Genomic DNA, 20,929 nt, shown 5'->3' on the forward strand with positions numbered 1-20,929 from the left:
GCCGGAGCCCCGCTGCCAGGCAAGTACCCTGCGCTTGCTTGCGAACGCACCCCGGCCAACAACGCGCCCAGGGGCCCCGAGACAGCCGCCCCGCTGGGGCTGAGCGTGGGCTCTGCCCTCAGGAACTGCCAGGCTGGAGTCGTCTTTCCAGCTGCTCCCAGGGAAAGGGGCTCTCACTGAAAAAGATGCTTAAAGTTGATTTTTTTTTCTTTAAATACTTGTTCAGCTTTTATTTAAATTTCTTAACTATTTGAGGTATTGCTATGAAAGAAGGGGTAAGGGGTTTCTTCTCATCTGCTGGTTACAAGAGTCTTGGGATGAGAGGAACTGGAAACCAGTTACAAAGGGGAAAAAGTGAAACAGGGTATGAATAAAATACAGAGCAGTTCACAAACAAAACGTTGGGGAAAAATTAAGAAGTGGGGGTCCAGGCGCCTTGTCTCTTTTTTAATCAATAGGCCAGAGAAGCCCTAGGATGGAGTGTTCAGGCAGAAATGGGATTTTGAATATCAGTGGCCTTCCTCCTCAGGAGATGCTTATTGAGGAAGTATGTTCATAGGGCTGGGGAAGCCATTGGGCTGCTTGGAGTAAGACAGCACAGCAAGAGAAGACTGGGTTAAATTAATTCCTACTAAATACCTACCAGCAGACGCACTGTCTATATGGGGAGCTGGAGACAGAACCGTACCAGGGTAAAAAGGATACTGCATCTATTTATAGCATCGCCTTCCACACAGCAGGAATTCAAAGGAAAACTCCAACTCGGCACACAGTCTTCCCATCATCTGCTTCTGTCAAGATTAAATGAGGGCTGAGATCATTCCCTGCCCTGCGAAGCCCCGCAAGGAAGCGTCCCCTGCTTTCCATGAGGGACTGCAGACCAGCTCCGTGCTCATGTGGCCACAGCCCCAGGGTCCTCACGCAGCCAAAATCCAGGCCTGGCTCCCACCTCCTCCCTCGCGGTTGCCAGTGCAGGGGGAAGAAGGGCCTCACCAGCCCCAGCAATGAGGGCTGGAAGTTTCACATGCCCTGCAGCCCTCTCTCCATACTGCATCCTTTTCCCTACACCAGCTTCCCTACCCAGCAAAAGGGTAGCCCTGTGCCCTATCTCAGCAGGGAGGAGAGGACATGCTCACGCTTCTGCCCTCCCATCACGTTACCCCCTACATGAGACCCTCACCCTGCCACCCTGCCAGCTGGCCCTATGGGACAACTCATCCTTGGGAAGCAATAGCACCAGTAGATGTGTGGGGCACGTATTTGTCTTCTGATGTTATTAAAGGTAGAAATGAGAGCAGACCTGGAAAAAAATGTACTTGCAAAAGCCTGGCCGCCTCTGTAAAAACAAGGCAGGCTCCCGAAGCTGCTCAGCTGCACTCTTCCTTCAGCATCCCCTTGCCTCAGAGCCTTCCCCTGCATCTCCTACCTTCCAGTCTCCCTTTCGTGTGAGCTGCGGTTTCCTCCTCCTCAAAGCGCTTCGTGCCCTCCTTTGTCACTCTGTTATCAAGCTGTCGGCGAGGTGGGGAGCAGAAGTTGCAGGACTTGTCACTGCCTTTGAGGTACCATTAATTATTATGTGCATCTGTTACTGTGGCTGCTGCCTCAACAGGTGGAAAACATGCTGTTCTCAGATGCATTTGCAGCACTCTGTGTTCCTACCTTGTCTTTTCTCTGAAGCCAGTCCTGTGGTGTTCCTAAAATAATAAACGCAGCTTCAGCATTGCCACAAAAACCCTGGTAAATATATTTTTATGGGAATGAAATATTAAAGGATTTGAGCAGTTATTCACTGAAAGCAAAATATGAGCAGTAAGGTTGGGAAAAGATTCAAAGGCTGGTTTGCTTCCTGTCCCTGGGGCACATCCAGGCAGTACTGCTTGCACTTTGGAGATGGATAGCGGGGAATTACTTAACCCAAAATGATGGAAACAGTTCAGACTATAATAATATAGCACGAGAGTTTCTCACATTACATCTATTTCCCATACTGCTGGCTGCATTCTGTCCTCAGATTCACAAGCACAACTCTCACTGCCTGCTGGAGGAACTGAGCTGGAAGCCAAAATGCATTTCGTTGTCTTCCTGAAGCCTTTCCGTGCCTTAGCTGCTAAATCCTGAGCTCGAGGACTGCGGACAAAGCTTGTTTAAACATTTCCTTGCGTCCGCCTGTGTGAGATTCCCATCTGCTGAGTTTTATTTTAAATGTCATCTTCCTACTTTCCCTGGAAACACAATGCAGAAACATACGTTTCCTCTGCCTTAGCATGCAGAAATCACCAAAATTCCCAGCAGGTTCTCTCACAAACTGCGATGGATCCAAGTCTGTCTAAAAAAATGCTGTGAGCCCTTTGTGGAGTAGAGAGGGAGGAGAGCAGAAACACGGGCCAAGTTTCTGAGTGCTATGAACCTCCCTGCCCCCAGAGAGACTGCATATCCTGTTTCCTCTCTCCCCAAAATTTCACCTGGCTTTGGGTTTCATTAGAAGAAAAATACTTTGCTCTGGTTCTAAATGCTACATCTTCAGTTTGCACGTCCTGCTGACACTGCAGAGAGCACAAGAGCCATGAAAGTTGAGACTGACCTGGGGGCTTTAAATTTACTCCAGCAGCAGAGCAAATTAAATAGAGAGCGCATTAAGGAGGTCGGGAGAGTGTTGTTGACCAACAAATCTTCATTAAGTCCCCGAGCAAGCTGTGCCACCCTTCTGCTGAAACCGATTAGTGGGTCCCTTCCTTGCTTCAGCTGCCTGTTCGCCGGGCCTCCAACAAATTCAACCTTGTTTTAAGTCTAATTAGAAACAAAATACACCATTCATCCAGTCTGCCCATGCCTGCACCCAGTTTGCAGGTGTCAGTACATCGTTCAAATAGACCAAACTCCGCTCTCTTCACCACCAGTTATTTACTGTCCTGGTTTCTGCTAGCTCTTTTATTCACCGCCAGCATCTTCTGGTGGTTTGTTCACTGCTCAGCGGTGACTTTCTGGGTTAACGCCTTCATTGCCAAGGACAAGGCCTGAGACCAGTCTCGGGCACTGCTCTCCACACACACTCCCGCTTGTGGGTTGCTTTTTTGGGTGTGTTTTTTTTGTTTTGTTTTGTTTGTTTGGCTCTTGGGGAATGAGTTTCCAGCTCTGAAGGAAAAAAAAAAAAAAAAAAAAACACGGTTCTGTTCTTGTACCAGGTGATCTGTGACATTTTGGATCACATTTTTAACTACCAGTTGTTTTAGAAATATATTAAGATTTAACCTAAAGGACAGTTGATTAGAAATACGTGGAATCCCAAGAGCTAATGCAACTGCTGGGAAAATCTCAGCTTCAAGTCAGCTGTGCTACAGTATCTGCTGAGTTCCTGTCTTTTTCCCCTTCAAGAGAATTAGTTGTGAGATTTTACAGTGAGAAGAAAACGATTTGCTTGGGTGACTTGGGATTTTACCTCCTTCCACACAGATGAGCCAGCAAGTCTCAGCTCTGCTCAGTCTCAGTCTGACCTCTGTGCTAACTTCATTTATTGTTGCTAGTTCTCAGATAGTGTATTACATTATACCCCCAAAGGGCCTGATTAGAACTGGCCAGTATTTTAATGATTTATGAGGGGCATCTGGGACTGCACGGGTAGCATATGCGTTGTGTCACTGCTATAGGAGGAGCCTTTATTGATCCATAGCAGTGTGCTCCAAGACAAGAGCATGTCAAATTCCAATAAGCTTTAATTCACAAACCTGATTTGACAGGGGGCCAAACTTGCACTGGGACTAACCATAGCTCTTATGATGGGAATAAAATAAAACAGCTGGATCGCTTCTAGCCATTGCATTATGAAAGGATTTCCATTCTTTTCCCTTCTTCTATTTCTATCTTGGTTAAGGAGGTGTTTATCCTTCCTCATTCTTCAGCCAGAAACCTGGGTGACTGGAGCTTGATATCCGTTCTGTAGCTTATCTTTCTGCCAGAAGATACTGGTGGGAAATACAGGCTACTGGAACTAGCCTTGCAAGCCTGAGTCCTGTCACACTGTTAGAAATACTAAAATCAGAGGGGTTGACATAGGATAAAGGTGAAAAAGCACTTAGAAAGCTGGTGCAATTATTCCTAAGCCGTGGTGTCACTCCGTTTAATCAAGGCTTATATTGTTTTTAGAGGTGTCTCTAGAGCAGTACTTTGCCCGCACCAAAAGGGTATCAGGAGCACCAGGTAGCGGTTTGAGGTGTCTGTGCTCAGAGATGTTCCTCTGTTTTTCATATTCTGAATTATTTTCTGAGCACCAAATCTCACCCCCTTGCATCGTTTTCAGAAGGAACACCCATGGAAGTCCAAAGCTGGCCATGGCTTTCACCTCAGCATTTAAGCTGCCTTTACCTCACTAAAAGGGGGCACAGCTTTTGACCCCAGTTGAACCTAAGGATGACTCCTCACCCAGGATCAGCTATCACTACAAGTGTTTGGCAGTTCTCTGCCCTGGATTTCTTCCCTACTCAGACATATATGGAGCTCTAGAGAAAGCATCCAACTTCTCTTTACCTTCTCCACTTCCACAAGGCGAAGAGCAGTGCTTTCCTCATAGGCTAACAACCATAAAATGCATCCAGTGGTGTTCAAGAAACACCAATGAACCACAGCCACCTACCTGTTGCTGTGTCCTGTCTTCCTTCCTAGCAGTTCTCCTGCTAGTTAAAGTGTAGGGATATAAGTCTGCACTTCTGTGGATGGGTAGCACAAAGCTCCCTTGGTGATTCCAGGGGTTCACAGGACAAGAACCGGGGGCACCCAGCAGACCTCTCCCCTCTCAAAAAACATATTATTTTTAAGACAGAAGAACATACCAGAAGTAGTCATGCAGAAAAGCACTTACTTCACCTTGTGTCATCTTTTCTGTTAGGTCCGGGGACAGGAACAGCTTGTCTGTGAGCAGTGAGACTCCTCCACTTCTGAAGCCTGATGTGCTGGGCTGAAACACACTGCTCTATTAGTTATCATTGCACCAGGATCCTTTGCCTTCAGATGTGGCCTGGTAAACTATGGCAGGGACACAAAATGCCAGCCTGAGGGACTGCTTTACAGCCGGGCTTCTGTGCAGTGCACAGCCCAGGTGAAAAGTCATGAAAAAAGCAACTGTGATTTCTGTTGTTCAGGGAGAGCGAAGGCTTTGTTGTGTTTGTGCAGAAACACGGTGTCAGTCAGACAACCTACCTGATTAGTGGAAGCTACAAAACAAAATCAAAATGGCACTCATTATCCCTGATTTACAGCAGCCTGGGTAAACTGGCTAGCCTCTCTTTGGGGAGTATTTCATCCTTGGGATTTTTCAGTAATTTTCTAAGGATATTCCCAGAAACAAAGACTGAAATCATATCCTCAGAGCACACCCATCCTTGCCCTGGAGGAGTCACTGCCAGAGAGCAGCCAGCTCAGCAGGCAAGTTACAGAAGTGCTCGTTGCACAGCGGAGGAGAGCCAGCCTTTCCCCAGTGGGGGATTGTTAGGGAAGGTCGTCTTTAAGGGGGAACACAGGGAAAGCAAGTGTCCAATGAATGCAGCATATCCAAGAGGGATTTGGTGTTGCTGTGCTGAAAATTGGGATTTTTGTTTTCTTGAGGTGGAATACAATGCAGTAGTATCTAAGGCAGGAAGGCAGTACTGATTGAGGTCCGATGGCTGACGTCATGGCCTAAGACACTGGCCATGATGCTTGCCTCGGAAGCAGTGCCTGGGAGCTGGCCTCTCGTGCACCTGTGGACATGCTGTTGCAGTGACTGATGGCATGCAGAGGTGGTAGACACATTTTGGACCAGCTGGGGGTCTCTAGGTCCTGTGCAGTGTGTCTGATGCTCTGCCCAATCGGGTTGGGTTAGTGAGTATAAAGATTTACTGGGCAGCTGAGAGCACGGGAGTATCAAGAGGTTCCAGAGGGCCCATTTTCACAGTTAATCTTCTGCACCCACTGCCAAAACCCCTGCATGTCTGCTGGGACTGGGGCTGAAGGGGAGCTGGCTTTCCTTTGCTTGCTTGCCAAGAGCCAGTTCAGGCCCTTGGAGCTCCACAGAGCTCCTGCTCCAGCTGGTGACTTCACGAACACCTAGAGCAGGGAGGAACAGAGCTCCCTGTGCAGCTTTAAATGTTTGTCTTTCCCTGCACACACTGATGACATCATGGCCACCTGAGGGCCTGAACTCCGCTCTTGGCAGGTAGAAGCCTCTTGGATCACCTTACATTGGGGTTCTTGCTCTCGATGCATATTTATGTAATAATTGCTAGATGGCTGTAATTAAATGATTGTAAAGCACCACCTAAAATGCACTGGTAATAAATTCTTAATAGCTGATGCTATAACAAGCAGTACAAAAAATATATCGTACCATGCAGATTGTTAACACAGTGTCTGGGCCTGTTTAGTGCACAGCTTTAAATAGTTACAATGCATGCTATTAAAAGGGCACATAAAATTGGTAACTAGTAAATAAAGGGTCCAGTTCAGCAACAAAATATATCCAAGCTTCAGTGATGGAGAAGCTGTGGAAAGCTGACTTTTGTATACGTGCCTTCTGCTTTCGCCACATGACCAATCATTACACTGAAGCAGGCTCTAAATAGCTGCTAAAATGTAAAGAGGAGTTTTCTTAAGCTATTTTTCTATATCTGCAAGGCCAAGGATGAGAAGGCTGACTTCCTACCAGCTCCACTGAAACCTGTGAGACTGCTTGCACAAGCAGAGCTTGAACCTATAAGCGTGAACTAGCTGGATGGACAGCTCTCTACTGTTCTACAACATCTTAACTTGGTCCCTAACCAAAGACCCCTCACTCACCTGCTTACCAGAGCACAACATACTCTTGGGACCTTTCTTTCCATGCTCAGCCATGAACTCTCAGACATGGTTTATGTGGAAAATGCTCCACTCCTGCCTGGTATTGACTCTGTCCTAGCTCAGAAACAGGGTTAAAGTCCCATTTATATTACAAGCATACAACTGTGTTTGGAAAGCTGTTGGTTTTCCAGTTAACAAGGAAGAGGTGGGTTAGGAAAAGTACATTTACCTACCTATATTTGCCTCTTTTACCCAGTTAAAGCTGCAGTGGAGGCATGTCTCTACAGAGAAGATTTTCTGTGGCTAGTAAAATAAAGTAAATATACAGACAAAACCCAGAAAAAAAAAAAGGCAAAATCAGCAGGCATCCAGATTTTGCAAATTTGGTGCGTTATTACTGCACATGGAAGGGTGGCTGCTTCTGTCTAACCACCACACACATGGTTGGTAAATACAAGTGCAGTAACCAGCCGATGACAAGGGAGTATTTTATGCTACCGTTATAGACGAAAACTAGGCCGCCCTGCCTCCGGGCCTGCACACTGCTGTATATCCTGAAACAGTCAAGATTGTCAGGTCTTGGCCTTGCTGGCTGCCTCTCAGACTTGTTGCGAGAAAATTAGGCCTACATTTTTGAGGCTTCTGAGGCCTGCCTACTCCTAGCATCCAGGGAAGTTGTGGTAAATTAGGCATGCTTGAGAACCAGGATGGCTCAGTTAGTTTCATCCTTACGTTTGAGTAGTCCTCTGCATCAGAATTATCCCTGTGGGTGTCCCTAGATGTTCCATGGTGCAAAGTTCTCCTCGGACAGGAGGAAGGTGTCACCATATCTCACTAATTAGGACGGAGAACATGGTACCAGCACAATACTAAGGGGAAAAGACTGATGTTTTCTTCATGCTTGTGCTGCTCAAAGCTGTTCTTTACAGAGACTAACTTAGCCAGTCTGTTCCTCAACACAGACCCTGCATGCTCTATGGAGGGCAAGGCCACTGAAAAGCTTTTTGCTAAGTCACACCAAGGCATGTGGTTGCCTGGCTCTAAATGTATAGCTAGGTTAGACTTGTCAGTCTGGAGGCCTCTACTAAATTTGGAAGTGCTGTTCAGATTACATCCTCCAGCTGCTGGAAAGATTTTCTTACAAACAGTTGGCTACTCAAATACCTCATGCCTCCCTGGCAAGTGCCAGTATCTCAACTTTCAAGTCCAGCCAGCCTTACCTCAGTCACTGCTATAGTTGATTCATACCATCCATATCCCATAGCGCTCCTAGCAATCGATGAATTATGGCTCCAGTGAGACTATTGGCTTAAACACCAAGGAGGAAAGCATGATGATGGCAATACTTGTCATTTGTGTAGAGGGGTAGCAACACAAAACCCTCCCGCAAACATATGCTATCTTGGAGGAATCTTTCTGAGGGATAGGCTTTCTGAGAAACATTTATGACTTTAGAATACATGCTACGCATGAACCTGACACGACCTATTTTGACCAAGCCCTGGGCTTCAGCCTGGTCTTTTGCCATCACAAATCAAACACAGGCCATTTGAAGTGCAGTCAAAGTGATCTCTTCACTAATTTGACAAGGTTACAGCACATACCAGCTTGCCAGAAACAGGAGGTAGAGCACTTTGTTCTCAGGATTAAAAAAGTCTAAAAATATATCCACTAAAGCTAGGGGAAAATAGCTATGTTCTACCCATAAACACAATGCCAACACAATTCCTGAGCTGATTAAAATATTCAGTACATGATTAAAAGGTGAATATTGACACTCTGATATTGTACTAATATCCCTTCTTTATCTTGGCATGGGAAAAATGCAAGGAAAAACCTTCTACGGGAATGCTTGAATGCTTTCTGCTAGAACACAGCACTTTAATACCCCAGCCGTTAGACAGCGTGATCTTGTGCCAATGTAATGTCGAGTGGTCAGATTGCACTGACCGTTCAGTCTGTTCTCTTCTCATTAAGTTCTGTGGCATTGGAGAAATTGGCTAAAAGGTGACACATGTTTCCAAGCACTGAGATTGCCTTTCCAGGGATCTCTCTCTAAAAGTCCCCTTCTCTGTACAGCACTCAGCACCTCTAGTTTTGATAGGGAAAAGTCTATAGCCATTGAATTAACTGAAAAAATGCCAAAGCATCCACAGTGTGTATAATCCAAAGGGGCATCCGCTTATGCGCAGAGAGGAAACCTGCCGAGTTGGGAAGGAGAGGCTCTCAGTGAGCCTTGCTTCCCAGTATGTGCCATATACATATACATACTGGGCAGCACAACGAACTATGTGCCATATATGTGCCCAGCACAATGCACCACGGAACTGGCTGTTCTCTTAGCCCTGCTGTAGCCAAGTCACTAACGCTTTTCAAAGTGGGTTATGCCACCAGGCAATGTATGGCCTGTGCTATATGCTCAAGGTCACTCTAGATCTGCAGAATGACCTTCTACTGTCTGTGACAGGCCTCTTTGCAATTCTCCTGCTATTCATAATTAAGGAAATTCTATTACACAGTTCAGCTAAAATTACAATTGTAGTACAAACCAATTCAAAATTAATCTAAATATAATGGTAAAATTTCTCCTACGTGGTTGAATAATTACTGTGTTACAAATCCAGTAGGGCAGAGATCAGAAAAATTTCATACGAATGTCATTCAGAAACTTGCATTATAAAATTGTACTGATTATTACATACGACATGTATCACAGAAACAGATCAAGCACAGAAAAAAAGAATACAGAGGAATTAAGCTGAAAATCATTAAAACATTTTTTAAATTAAGGAGAACTACATTATTACATATAATCATTTTCCTTTCATACTAATTTGTTGTAATCTATTCATGCTTCTTACAAAACATTACACAATTTTATTCATATCACTGTTTGCTTTTAAAATGTGCATTTCAGTAAATGTCATTTGCATGTATAAATTTAGTGAGTTAAAATGCTAGACTGAAGCTAAAAATGAGCAGTCACTTATTCAGAAAAATTTGCCTTCCTTTTCTATGGGGAAATTTTCTATGGAAAGCTACTATTCTTTTTTTTTTTTTTCCAGTGTATTCATTATTCAACGTATTAGCTGAATAGTTCTACAGAGAATTCTGTACTTCTGAATCATTCACAGGCCGTTAGTTCCAATTATTTCACATTTGAAATTTGAACCCTAGCCCTTAGTTTTTATTGGACATAGAGTTTACACAAAATTATTCTGTTCTCCAGTTGAACAAATGTGACCCAGATTGCAGATGGAACAAGTTTTGTACACAACTTCAGAATTTCATGTCTGCATTTCAACAGGAGTGAGTTCTTTAGCTAGAATGCAGGATTAATGTGAGCAGAAGCTGCAAGTCACCTCAGCATAACTCTGAGGGAGCCTGCTCATCTTGCAAAGGAAACCATCACTCCAGAGCTTGCGATACCCACACGGCGAGCAAGACCTGATGCCCCCTCTTGCCCAATGTACACAGCTGTGTTCCCTTCTAGAAAGACAAGTTTTTAAAGCATCACTGAAAATCACTTTTCCTAAGGTTTGCTGTACATCGGAGCTCGTGCCCCAGTTGGGGCAGTTGCAAGGATGGGATTATGGGCCTGAAAAACACAGCGAGTGAGCTACAGCCTGTCCTTCACCATCTTAATGACAGCCTGAACACAGCAGTACTGCCCTCTAATTTGCAGTGCCCTCTAATTCCCCACTGCCGTGAAGCTGAGGAAAGCAAGACTGACAGCAGCCTGCAGTCCTCTGAGGCTGGGCGATATGAAAATCTAAGCATTTGTACAGTGGAGAGGGAAAGAGGAAGGAATAACAGGCTGTAGTAAATAAGAAAGCAAAACCAAAACAGTTGAAAGCAACTTTATAGGGAGTGAGAAGTGCCCTAGAGTGGTCATTAGCTGCACTGCAAGGAATAAGAGACATCAAAAAAAAAAAAAAAAAAAAAAGTAACATTTTCTGCAGATATTATGAGGTGGGAAGTGTTGGAGGAGGCTGTATTCTTGAAGTATTTAATGAAATGGCAGATGGCCCTGTGGCCGGGACACAGGAAACGCAAGTTCTATTTCTGCTGCCGGCTTCCTGTGTGGGATCAGACAGACCTTGCAGGTGTCCACGAGCCCCAGCTGGAGCCAGGGTCAGAACTGGCGCCCAAGGCACCGAGGCTCCTCTGATGTACCGGTGACCAGGGTGGCCAACATCAAAAAAAGTGATCAACGTTGATGGAGAATGTCCATTCCAGCATGGGAATTCCTCCATTCCTCCTCTTGCGTAAAGCCATCTGAAATGGGCAAGAACATCTGCTTTTGTTTTCACAGTAAAAACTGAGACTCGAGGAGATATGCACATTTGGGAGGGGAGCACATTCCACACTGGAGCTCTTTGTAATACAAACAATACGTGACCATCCTGAGAACATCATTATTTGGGGAAAAAATAGCATTTTCAAGAGGAAAAAGCTGTCTGCGAAAGTGGCAGAAGGAGATGTACTGAAATACATCCCTGCATGTAGAAGGGCCCCAATAAACAGCAAGACAGCAAGATGAGTCCCCAGAACTGTGAGCAGAAGGGTGGCTTCTAGGCAGTGGTCAATGAGTCTAGAACTGACTGACACAGCGGTCATTGCTCCCTACTTCATTCCTGCGGCCAGGAATTTAGTTGTCCAACTTCTCCTTCAACAAAACAACCAGTTAATAGAGGTGCAATGGGATATAAGAGCCATGCAGAGCTCCCTAGGCAGGGTAGTCTTCAGACTCTTTCTGTCCTTGTATGGATTTTTTTTTTAAACAAAAACTACACCATATGTGAATTTAGAGCTAGTGATAGAACCTTGATGGGAAACCTGGAAGATGTTTCACCATAGCTAAGGTTTTTTGGAAGAAAATTGTACATGAAGGTCCTTGAACATGAACATAATCTATTACCAAGTGGTGGAGCTGCTCAGCAGATAGGTGGGTGGTTTCAGATTTACTTCTCTGGACAAAAACTGTCCTGTTCTAATCATTTAAGTGAAACACATTCAGCACAGCCAGTAGCAGAGCAAGATTTTGAATCATTGCCTGCAATTTTATCTATACCATAGACAAACATATCTGGTCTCGAGTTGCATGAGTTAACAGACTTCCTAATACCTCCATAATGAGATACTTGACTAATTTTTAGAATAAGTAAAAATACTTTAATTTTTTTTAAAGAACTTAAGTAAAAATAGCTTGTGCCTATTCAGTTTTCAAAAGTCATCCCAATAGTTAAAATGTATGTACAGCTAACACAAGGAGTCACTATTTTAAAAGAAGTGTGCCACAGGAAAAATGAATACATCCAGAAAGAAATCAAGGCCTGAAAAAAATGTGTTTCTCCTTGCAATTAAAGTATCAATTTCAAGATTAGAAATAGAGTAATATTTGGAAGGCAGTAGAGAGGAGAGGAATGCAAATAAAACAGCCTATAAAAAAGTGTACGAGTACTCATACAGAAGGCAGCTAAAATCACTGCATCTTACACAGATTCCTTCTGCTATGAACATTTCTTATCAGGACAGCAAGTATGGCTGGTAACTACCATTGGAAAGCACCAGAATGCTCATTGCAGAGCTTTCCCTGTTGGACTTGACAGTTAAGAGCTAATCAGTGAAAAAATGTCGCATGATCAATTCTATTCCATTCAGCTCAGCTGAACAAATTATAAGAGACAAGTCTGATATGGCATGTTTAAACAAGTCCTGATTTCTTGGTTGCATGGATATGAAAAGCTCGTCATACAAAACTAGTAACTTTTTCTATACCGATGAAGCAGCCACAGTTTTATAATAGGTATTCCATAGCATGACCACTTTCCATTCAAAAGCAGAACACATGTGCTAGACTGGGGCGCTTTATAAAGAATATGAACCCAGAACAGAAAGACAATCTTTGCTCTAAAGAACTTATTTCTGTAACTGTGAGTGAATTTTGTGAGGGGATAAGAGAAGAAGAGAGGTCAACCTCAGAAACATCACAAGCTGGTGATGAACATCTGCCTTTCCCCTTTCAGGATGGCTTGGGATTCACTCTGCAGAGGTGACTTACTGCGCCCCAAAATAAGAAGTGCCTCAAGACAGACTGCAGGAGTCCAGAGCAGCCACGAAACACCATCCCTGGAGGAGCTGCAGCGCCTGCTCTGGACACGCACACATCCCACCGGACACGTGGATGAAGTCTGGCCAAACCTTTATGTGGGAGACCTGTAAGAGAAAGCAGGGTTGAATGTGTTTAACACAACTCTTAAATTTGGCCCCTTCTGTCCACTCCTATAAAACCTTTATAGGATGAAAGGAATGTAAAGGAAATATCCTTTATAGTCCTATAAAGAAAAGATCCTAACCTGTAAAGGAAGGATCCTTTATTTTAAGTGCAAGTTCGGTCCTGATTATGGGATGCCTCATTGTAAGTCTAGTTGTTGTGCAAGGCCCAAGAGACCCACATATATCTCTGCTCTTGCTCTAGTACAGGACCATGGCACGGTCTTGGCAGGCAGAGACACTAGCACTGTGTAGAACAGGATCATCCTGTTTTGTTTTGGTTTTCTCCTTGTATTGCCAGATGACATCCATCCCCTGCACTGATGAACGCTCGGCAGAGGTGACTTGGTAAGACAGCAAACCAGAAGACAGTTGGCTTGTGCAGAAATATCATAGCCATCACCTTTTTATTTTCTTTCAATTGAGAGAAAAACACTGAGTTTGAGAGCCATCTGTCTCCAAACATTTTGGTGGACCGCTCTGAACCTAGTTGGCCTGTCATAAAGTATCCAGTCAGGCTTCACACCACTTGAACACACAGGCAGCATCAGCAGCTTGTTCCGCCCTGCGCTATAAGGCCGGGAGGGAACATAACCCACCTTTCTGCTCCCAGGTACGTAGCTCGTGACAAAGCACAGCTGAGCCGAATGGGCATCTCCCACGTCGTGGATGCAGCTGCTGGGCGGTTTCGTATCGACACTGGAGCCAAGTTCTACAAAGACCTGCCTGCGGATTACTATGGCATAGAAGCAGAGGACAACCCAAACTTCAACCTCAGCATTTACTTCTACCCGGTTGCTCGATACATAAGGGCAGCACTGAAGACTCCAAGAGGTATCTAGACCATCTGTGCATGTAACATACCTTCTGCCTAGGAACCAAGTTATCAAAGAGCGTTCAGTGTAAGCCAACCATCTGCAGCTATGGGGAGGAAGGGAGATACCCCAACCAAGCAGGGTAACACCTGCCTGCTGAACTCCCTCAGGGAAGCTGATGACATAGCCTGTAAAGAGAAACTACATAGCTTGCCCTGAAATTGCTACCCTGTTCAGGAAAGGATAGAAATAACGCCACGCTGCTCTAGAAGTCTATTTCTAGCCCTCTGGCATGCCGTGCATCATCTCACTTTCCGAGGTGCCTCTTCAGACGCAACCTGGTCAGTGCAGAGATTCCCGAGGGCTTCTGCTTCAGTTCTCAGGGCTTGGGAGAGCGGATTGCAGCCCAGCCGAGCAGGCAGGATGCAGCCCCCGAGCACAGGAGCGGGGCAGGTACCCTGAGCCAGTCCAGTGCAGCCACTGCCCAACATCCGTATCGATTCACCGCGCAGGCCGCGCTCAGCAGCCCTCGGAACGGCTCCTAACGCACCCCGTGGCCTCTGCTAGGGCATGCGAGTGTCATAGATGGGAGTGAAATTCATGCCTTTCGCTTTTGTTTTCTTGCTTTGAAAACTGTGCATTTCTGTTGACTTCCTGCAGTTTGTGTGTTACATCATCTTTGAATCTGGCATGTGAAGGAAGGAAATGTAGAAGATAATTGAAGAGACTATTTTTTTCTGAAGGTGAAACAGGGAAGGATGCACAGAACATGCTTTCAAATGGATGCCTCTATGCCCAGTGTTTCAATAGATGCATGCCCAAATACTTAAAGTTGTGAATGCAGACCTAAGACTCAAGGCAAACACAATGAACTCATCACAGCTAGAGCACATATTTATCTCTGCTCCTATGCTCTTAGATACTGCTTTACTGAACTCCATATGGAAGCAGGGGTTCTGGGAATGGGGACAAGGTGAAATTCAATCACACACAGGCCAGCTGTTGCTGACATTCATCATTTTAAGGAAAGTGCAACAGTTTGGAAATATATAAACAAGATGTTCTGGAACCATAATTTCCTGAGGTACAAAAATTTAGCAGCTAAATACCCATGACCTGTGCAGGGATGAGACACAGAGGGGATTTTTACTCACATCATTTAGAAGAAGAGAAAGAACTGCATTTCTTATAAGCAATGATGCTGAACAAAAAATCATACAAGGTGACAAGAGGCCTGTTCATATTAAATTCAGGCTCTAATGAGGCCCTTCTGTTTGACTGAGAAGTCGTTTAAGACAACTACTCTTTTACTAGCAACTTTAACATCTTTTTTTCTAAAAAGTGGAATTAAATTATCTTATTCACCTAGGAGGATAAGTCTAAGTTAAGACTATATGAGGCACAAACATATTTAAAACTATGAATCAGATATTCATTATAATTAAACGAGAACTGCTATTCCCATCATACTTGAAGCAAAACACCAGAAAAAGCCCAGAATACATCATAGACAGTTTTATTCCAGATTTCTAGCCTTAGTGACCAGAATAGGTCTTCAGTGATGCAGAGAATTTATTTTTAATACAATTAACATTTCTTCAAACCCAGATGCCAGAGCATGAACAAAGGCAAGCGGAGGGGTGTGGGCTAATTCTCCTCATTGAGGGCTGCTTCCTTTTGGGCAGGCTGCCCTTTCCCTTCTGCCGCCACTGCTGTTCCCGTCCTGGTGGTGGATGACTGCATCTCACCCTCTCCATGACTGCTTCTGTCATCTTCATAACAGGCATTAGTCCAGAGCACAGCTAAATCTAAGTGCAAATCATCAGGGGTTGATAAAATCTAGCAAAGGAGAGGGAGAAAAAGTGAACTCAAGACCAGTGGGAGGAGGCCATGGAAACTCTCAGACAGAAAGAGCTACAAGTAGAGAGCTTCTCCATTTATGTCCAAGCAGGTTTAAAACAGATTTAAATCACGCATTATCTTAGTGAAACCATAAATACTCTCATATGGCATTTCTCTCCTTACACTTCACTGGAGCAGATGAAAAGCTAGGTTCCCTCTGTGTTTTTTTGGTTTTAAGTTCTTTTTTTTTGATTGGTAGGTTGGTTGGCTTTTTTTTTTTTAACTCTCCTGTGGGTAACAGTCCTCAGCTGCTGTGGGATGGCTGGGAAGAAGAGGCTCTCCACAGACAAAAGTCCATTTCTTGCTGTTTTCAGCTGTGAGAAGAGAGACACCTAAAAGATAGAGAATTGCACTATTGATTCTGCACCTGGCTATAAGATGGTGGTTAAAATGCAATAAGAGCTAGCAAACCCCTGCAGCCTGTTGGCCCAGGCAAGATCTCCTCCTGCTCAGCAGAGAGACGCTGCTGGATTCAACGGAGTTAGGGCAGTTGGGGAATTCACCCCGGGTGGTGGATCTAGTGCCTGGTCTTAAGCCAAATTGAATTCATCCTGCAAGGAAGCAAGGGCCAGTTCAGGACATTTAGCTCAGTTAATGATGAGTAGCAAACGGACAATAAGATATTCTGTGTTTTAATGGCTAATTTGTTCAACAACATTGAATTCCTCAACTTGATTTTGGCCAACAAAGTTGAATGTACAAACTTCCTCCCTGGCACAAACCCTTTGATGTCAGTAGAGTTGCAGCAGGCATGAGCTGGATACAATATCCATAATCCGTTGCTAAAAACCAAGTGTTATTGTTCTGCACAAATCTCAGCCAGATGACAGTTATTGTCTGCCTCAGCAAAGAGTAGCTTGAGATGCACAGAGCAACATTTCAAGAAAGAACTGTAAGATTTAATAATGCCCGAAGCTAAGTGTCCCCACTCCTCAGCTAATCCTCCTTATTCCTAAGGGATCCTGTTACACGCTCACCGAGAGGAGGTTGCAAAATGGCCCTCAAACGTGGGATGGCTCCAACTTCTTTCCGGACTGCACATTAAGACAAGCAAGGGCGAGCCGGAGGACTGACGCTTGTGTAGCACGGGTACACACCGGGTCCAGACACAACCCGGGCACCCTCCTCCCGGGCACACGCTCCCGGCTCCGCTCAACGCGGTTCATCATCGCGCGTCCAGACCGGCGCTTAACCCGCTTACAGCAACTGCCAGAAGATGAGGGTCTGAACCTCTAAACAGATAAATGGCAATGCAGCTTTTGTTTCCTGACTGAAGTTTAACATTCAATTTGTTTGCTACAAATAATCACACAGTAAATTCAAATCTGCTTTCATTAGAGCAATTTTACGTTAATTAAATCATTTCACATGACTGATTTATCTGCAACAAACAGTCATTTTACTGTCAGCGTACCAGTATTTATCATAACCTCTGTGCCTCGTGAAACAAAGGCTAATATCGTGGAACAGATACTGCAAGGGTAAAAGAGATAATAAACCTGCATCCTCATGGGAACAAGCGCATTAGGGAGCTATGCAGATTAGAGCCGAGGTCAATAATTGGGACTTAGCCAGATTTTTGCTGAAATGCCATCCAAAGGCAGCTGCTGCTCTCGGAGGGCTCTTCTGAAGTGCAGAGAACCAGGGAAGACAAGTCAGTCATCTTATTGCCCTTCACCTCCTCCTCTCAGAGAGGGAGTTAGACAGAAAATGGCACAGACCTGGCATTTGCTCTGCTTTCTGTGTCCCCCACAAAACCACAACAGGCAATGTTTAACAGCAGCATCCTTACCTGCAAAAAAGCTTGGTCCTCACTTCCAGAGCTGAGTGTTTCCCAGGGCAGAAGACTCCACCTGGATGGTACGAAGAAACATTTTATGAAGATGTGGTTCAAAACAGCAACCATCATGTTGAATTTCTGGAATAGTTTAGATTGAGTTTCAAAGTATTCAGTGATTCAAAGTTAAATCCAAGCCAACATCTCTCCTTCTCCCATCCCACCCCAATACTTTTCAAGCTGTATACATCAGTATACATCAAGCAAATACATCAGTATTTCTTTTTCTTATTAAGCACAGGGTACTGTTGGTTTAGAAATTTTCAGACAAAGGAAGTGTTTCTGGTTCCAAGAAAACCTTTCTGAGCACCTTGGTCCCTAGTTTGTGTTATCTAGGATGCACATCAGGGTGAGTGTCTGGATTTTCCCAATCCCTGCCACTGTCTTGCAGTTAGGCCCAAGCATGGACTTTCAAAAAGCCTTTGGGACTTAACCCTGTCTCCAGTATTTCTGACGGAGGAGTTGTGTTCCTGGCTCCTTTGTGTTTCCCTGCCCATGCGAAACCTGGGTTATTTTGTCTACAGTGCCTGTCTGGGCAGGATAACACAGGATACCCCCATCCCACAAGGTCGCTGCAGTAGTGCAGTGGCAGTGCTAGGTGTTGAACTAAGGCCTCGGGAATACAATAGAAATATGATAAAAGTAGAAATCCATTGATCCCTGAATTTTGCAAAACTGATGTTACATTAAAACAAACAAACAAAACCCCCACTCTTCCTTCTCCCAAAGTTTCGATGCCCAAACCCTGTCTGCTGTCACCAGAGCTGGTTTTGCTGCTTCCTCGGGAACTATATTTGTGCCTCTATTTCTACTGAAGACACGCGTGTGTCTGGGGCTGAGCTCAGGTTTCTGGTGCCGGGATAGCGAGGGGCGGCTGGGCCGCATGGACCGCGGGCTTCAGCGCTTCCCGGCCCTGCTGCCCGGAGCAGCGTTTACGGCACGTGTCCGCTCGTGTGGCTGTGTGATCATCATGAGCCAGAACGGGAACGGTTGCTAAATAAATACCCTGCCACAAACAAAACGGGATTTGAGATGAAAAGCTGTGCACAAAGCATCCAGAATTAACACCCGCGGAGACGGGGCAATCAGTCAGAGGGTTTTGGCTGGATTTAGCATCATCATTCAGCAAGGATATTTTTGTCTTGATCCCTGGTAATACAGAAATTAAGATGTTGCGAGCACAAACAAAAGAAGGAGCTCATACTGAAATCTACCAAGATACCTGGCCATTCTTTCTACCCTTTCTTACATTTTGCAGAAAAGCAGCAACTGAGATCTTTTACTCCATCTCACATAGAAAAACAAAAAGAAAGAAAAAAAAAGAAAAACAAAAAGCACAACCTTTTTGCTGCTGCTTTCATCTTTTTCTAGATGTGAATCGTACTGTTAAATTGCTAAAATTTCAAACTTGTGCCTTGCAGTGAAAAAGAAGTTTTGTGAAAAATTCATACTAAAAATACATCATCTTTTCATCTGCCTTAATAGCATACAGAACTGTTCACGAGGTGGTCAAAAGTTCAAATCTGATTCTAATCACTTTAATAATGCCCAATTGCTGAGCCATGGTCTCCCTGAAGAGACCAGATCTGACGGCAGCAAAGGACAAGAGAAGTTAAAAATTTTCAGGCATGGCTGTAATTAAGTACAATGCCAGGACATACTTTTATTAAAAATTTCTCATCAAAACATACCATTTTTTTGTGAAAGCTGAAGCATTTGTTCAGAGGATGTAGGTTTTTGAGTTCCAGAATTCACTCTTTGGTCACGTCCAGTGAGAAACTTACAATTTTTCCATCTGAAAGCAATCCTTTTGACGAGATTTCCTTTAATTTCACCTAAGATCATTCAAAAAAAGATATTTATCTCCTTCTAGTATAAGTCAAACTAGAGAAATCTGGAAAGTTGTCATGATACAGAAATGCTTTTTTCCAGCTGCCTCTGTTGGCGACTTCAGCAGGGAACGGAAGGTAGAGCAGATGGAAGGAGACAGGAGGAGAGCTGCGCTCGTGTGTCGCAAGCTGGTCTCCACGCTGGCTTAGGGCACGCAGAAGAACTCACAATATTGCTCCTAGTGAGCATCACAACTCGCACTGAGACCTCTGGGCAACACAAGAAAATTAATAAATCGTTTTCCAAGTGGTTATCTACTGCAGAAAGGAAGATGACAACTTGCCAAGGCTGCCTTGTGCAGAAGGACCTTTCTGGGTGCAAGCACCAATGCAGCGGCACTAACCTGAGCTTGGGCCCTGCAAGCAGGCTTAAGGCTAGGCCCCCTCCAAATCACAGACCCTGGGACAGAATTGGAGCTTTCTGTCCCCAAGCAGCACTGCACCCGGTGTGCTCCATGGCCAGAGAGCCTTTGCTGGGACACCCCCATGTCAGCACTAGTTACCATGTCAAGTCAGAGCGGGGGCTCCACAAGCGCCATCCGAGCCAAACTGCATCACCCTCTCTCCTTTTTGCAGGCAAAGTCCTAGTTCACTGTGCAATGGGGATCAGTCGATCGGCAACGCTTGTCCTGGCTTTCTTGATGATCTGCGAAGAGATGTCCCTGGCCGATGCCATCCGGACTGTGCGCACACACAGAGGCGTCTGCCCCAACTCCGGCTTCCTCAGGCAGCTCTGGGAGCTGGACCTCCAGCTGGGGAGGGAGAGACGTGGCAGAGTGAGGACCTTCTAGCTGGACCGGGGTCTGTCCCCTGCCACCGGACTGGGGGAGCACAAGCCTGGGTCTGGACTGTTTTGTGGTTGCACTGAAAAACTCCTCTGGAACTGGCTGAGCGCGAGCAAGCTGTGTAGAAGCCTGGTATGTATTTTTTGGACAAGCCCACTAATTGAAGGAAAATGAAATAAAGAAGAATTCAAAGTAGCCATTTTGCCCATCTGGGCCTGGTTCTTTAACTACCTGCTGCTCACGGCATAGGGAACAGTTTGGTTCTTGGGCAGGATTAAAAAGCGTCTTAGTCAACCTGAGGAAAGACTTTTTATTTACTTATAATTGCATTTATATGTCAAGAGGGAAAACAGTTAAACTAGTAAAAAGAAAAACGGGAGGTTTTAAAAGAAACTTTAACATTTCCATGCAGCTGGCACAGGGTGAGACTTCAGGTTTTGTAAGCAGATGTTCTCCTTTGGCCAGAAGCGGTGACACCGGTGCAGGATCCAGCTCGGACCTTGGGCTCTCTCCAGGGCAAGCCTCGGAGCCTGCTGCTATGAGGGACCTACACAGGTCTCTGTGGCTTCACAACCACAGCAAACACTCAGCCTTAAAAACAGCATGAAATGGTAGCCTCAC

The 20,929-nt window shown here is 44.9% G+C and overlaps 1 protein-coding gene across 1 annotated transcript; it reads left to right on the forward strand.

Moving 5' to 3' along the window:
* On the forward strand, positions 1–20,314 carry LOC104565915 (dual specificity protein phosphatase 13B-like). Its single transcript, XM_010212661.2, has 4 exons — positions 1–19; positions 12,834–13,025; positions 13,694–13,914; positions 20,100–20,314. The coding sequence occupies exons 2-4, from the start codon at positions 12,835–12,837 to the stop codon at positions 20,312–20,314; spliced, it is 627 nt and encodes a 208-aa protein (XP_010210963.2). The 5' UTR covers positions 1–19; position 12,834.
* The last annotated feature ends 615 nt before the right edge of the window (positions 20,315–20,929 follow it).

This window comes from Tinamus guttatus, unplaced genomic scaffold, assembly GCF_059628265.1.
Source record: "Tinamus guttatus ecotype Peru unplaced genomic scaffold, ASM5962826v1 Tinamus_guttatus_pri_ptg000246l, whole genome shotgun sequence".
Lineage (NCBI taxonomy): Eukaryota > Metazoa > Chordata > Aves > Tinamiformes > Tinamidae > Tinamus > Tinamus guttatus.

Coding starts and splice junctions, on each gene's coding strand:
- LOC104565915 (XM_010212661.2), top strand. CDS start 12,835: ATGGCTTGGGATTCACTCTGCAGAGGTGACTTACTGCGCCCCAAAATA. Junction 13,026..13,693: donor AACCTTTATGTGGGAGACCT/GTAAGAGAAAGC, acceptor TTCTGCTCCCAG/GTACGTAGCTCGTGACAAAG. Junction 13,915..20,099: donor AGCACTGAAGACTCCAAGAG/GTATCTAGACCA, acceptor TCCTTTTTGCAG/GCAAAGTCCTAGTTCACTGT.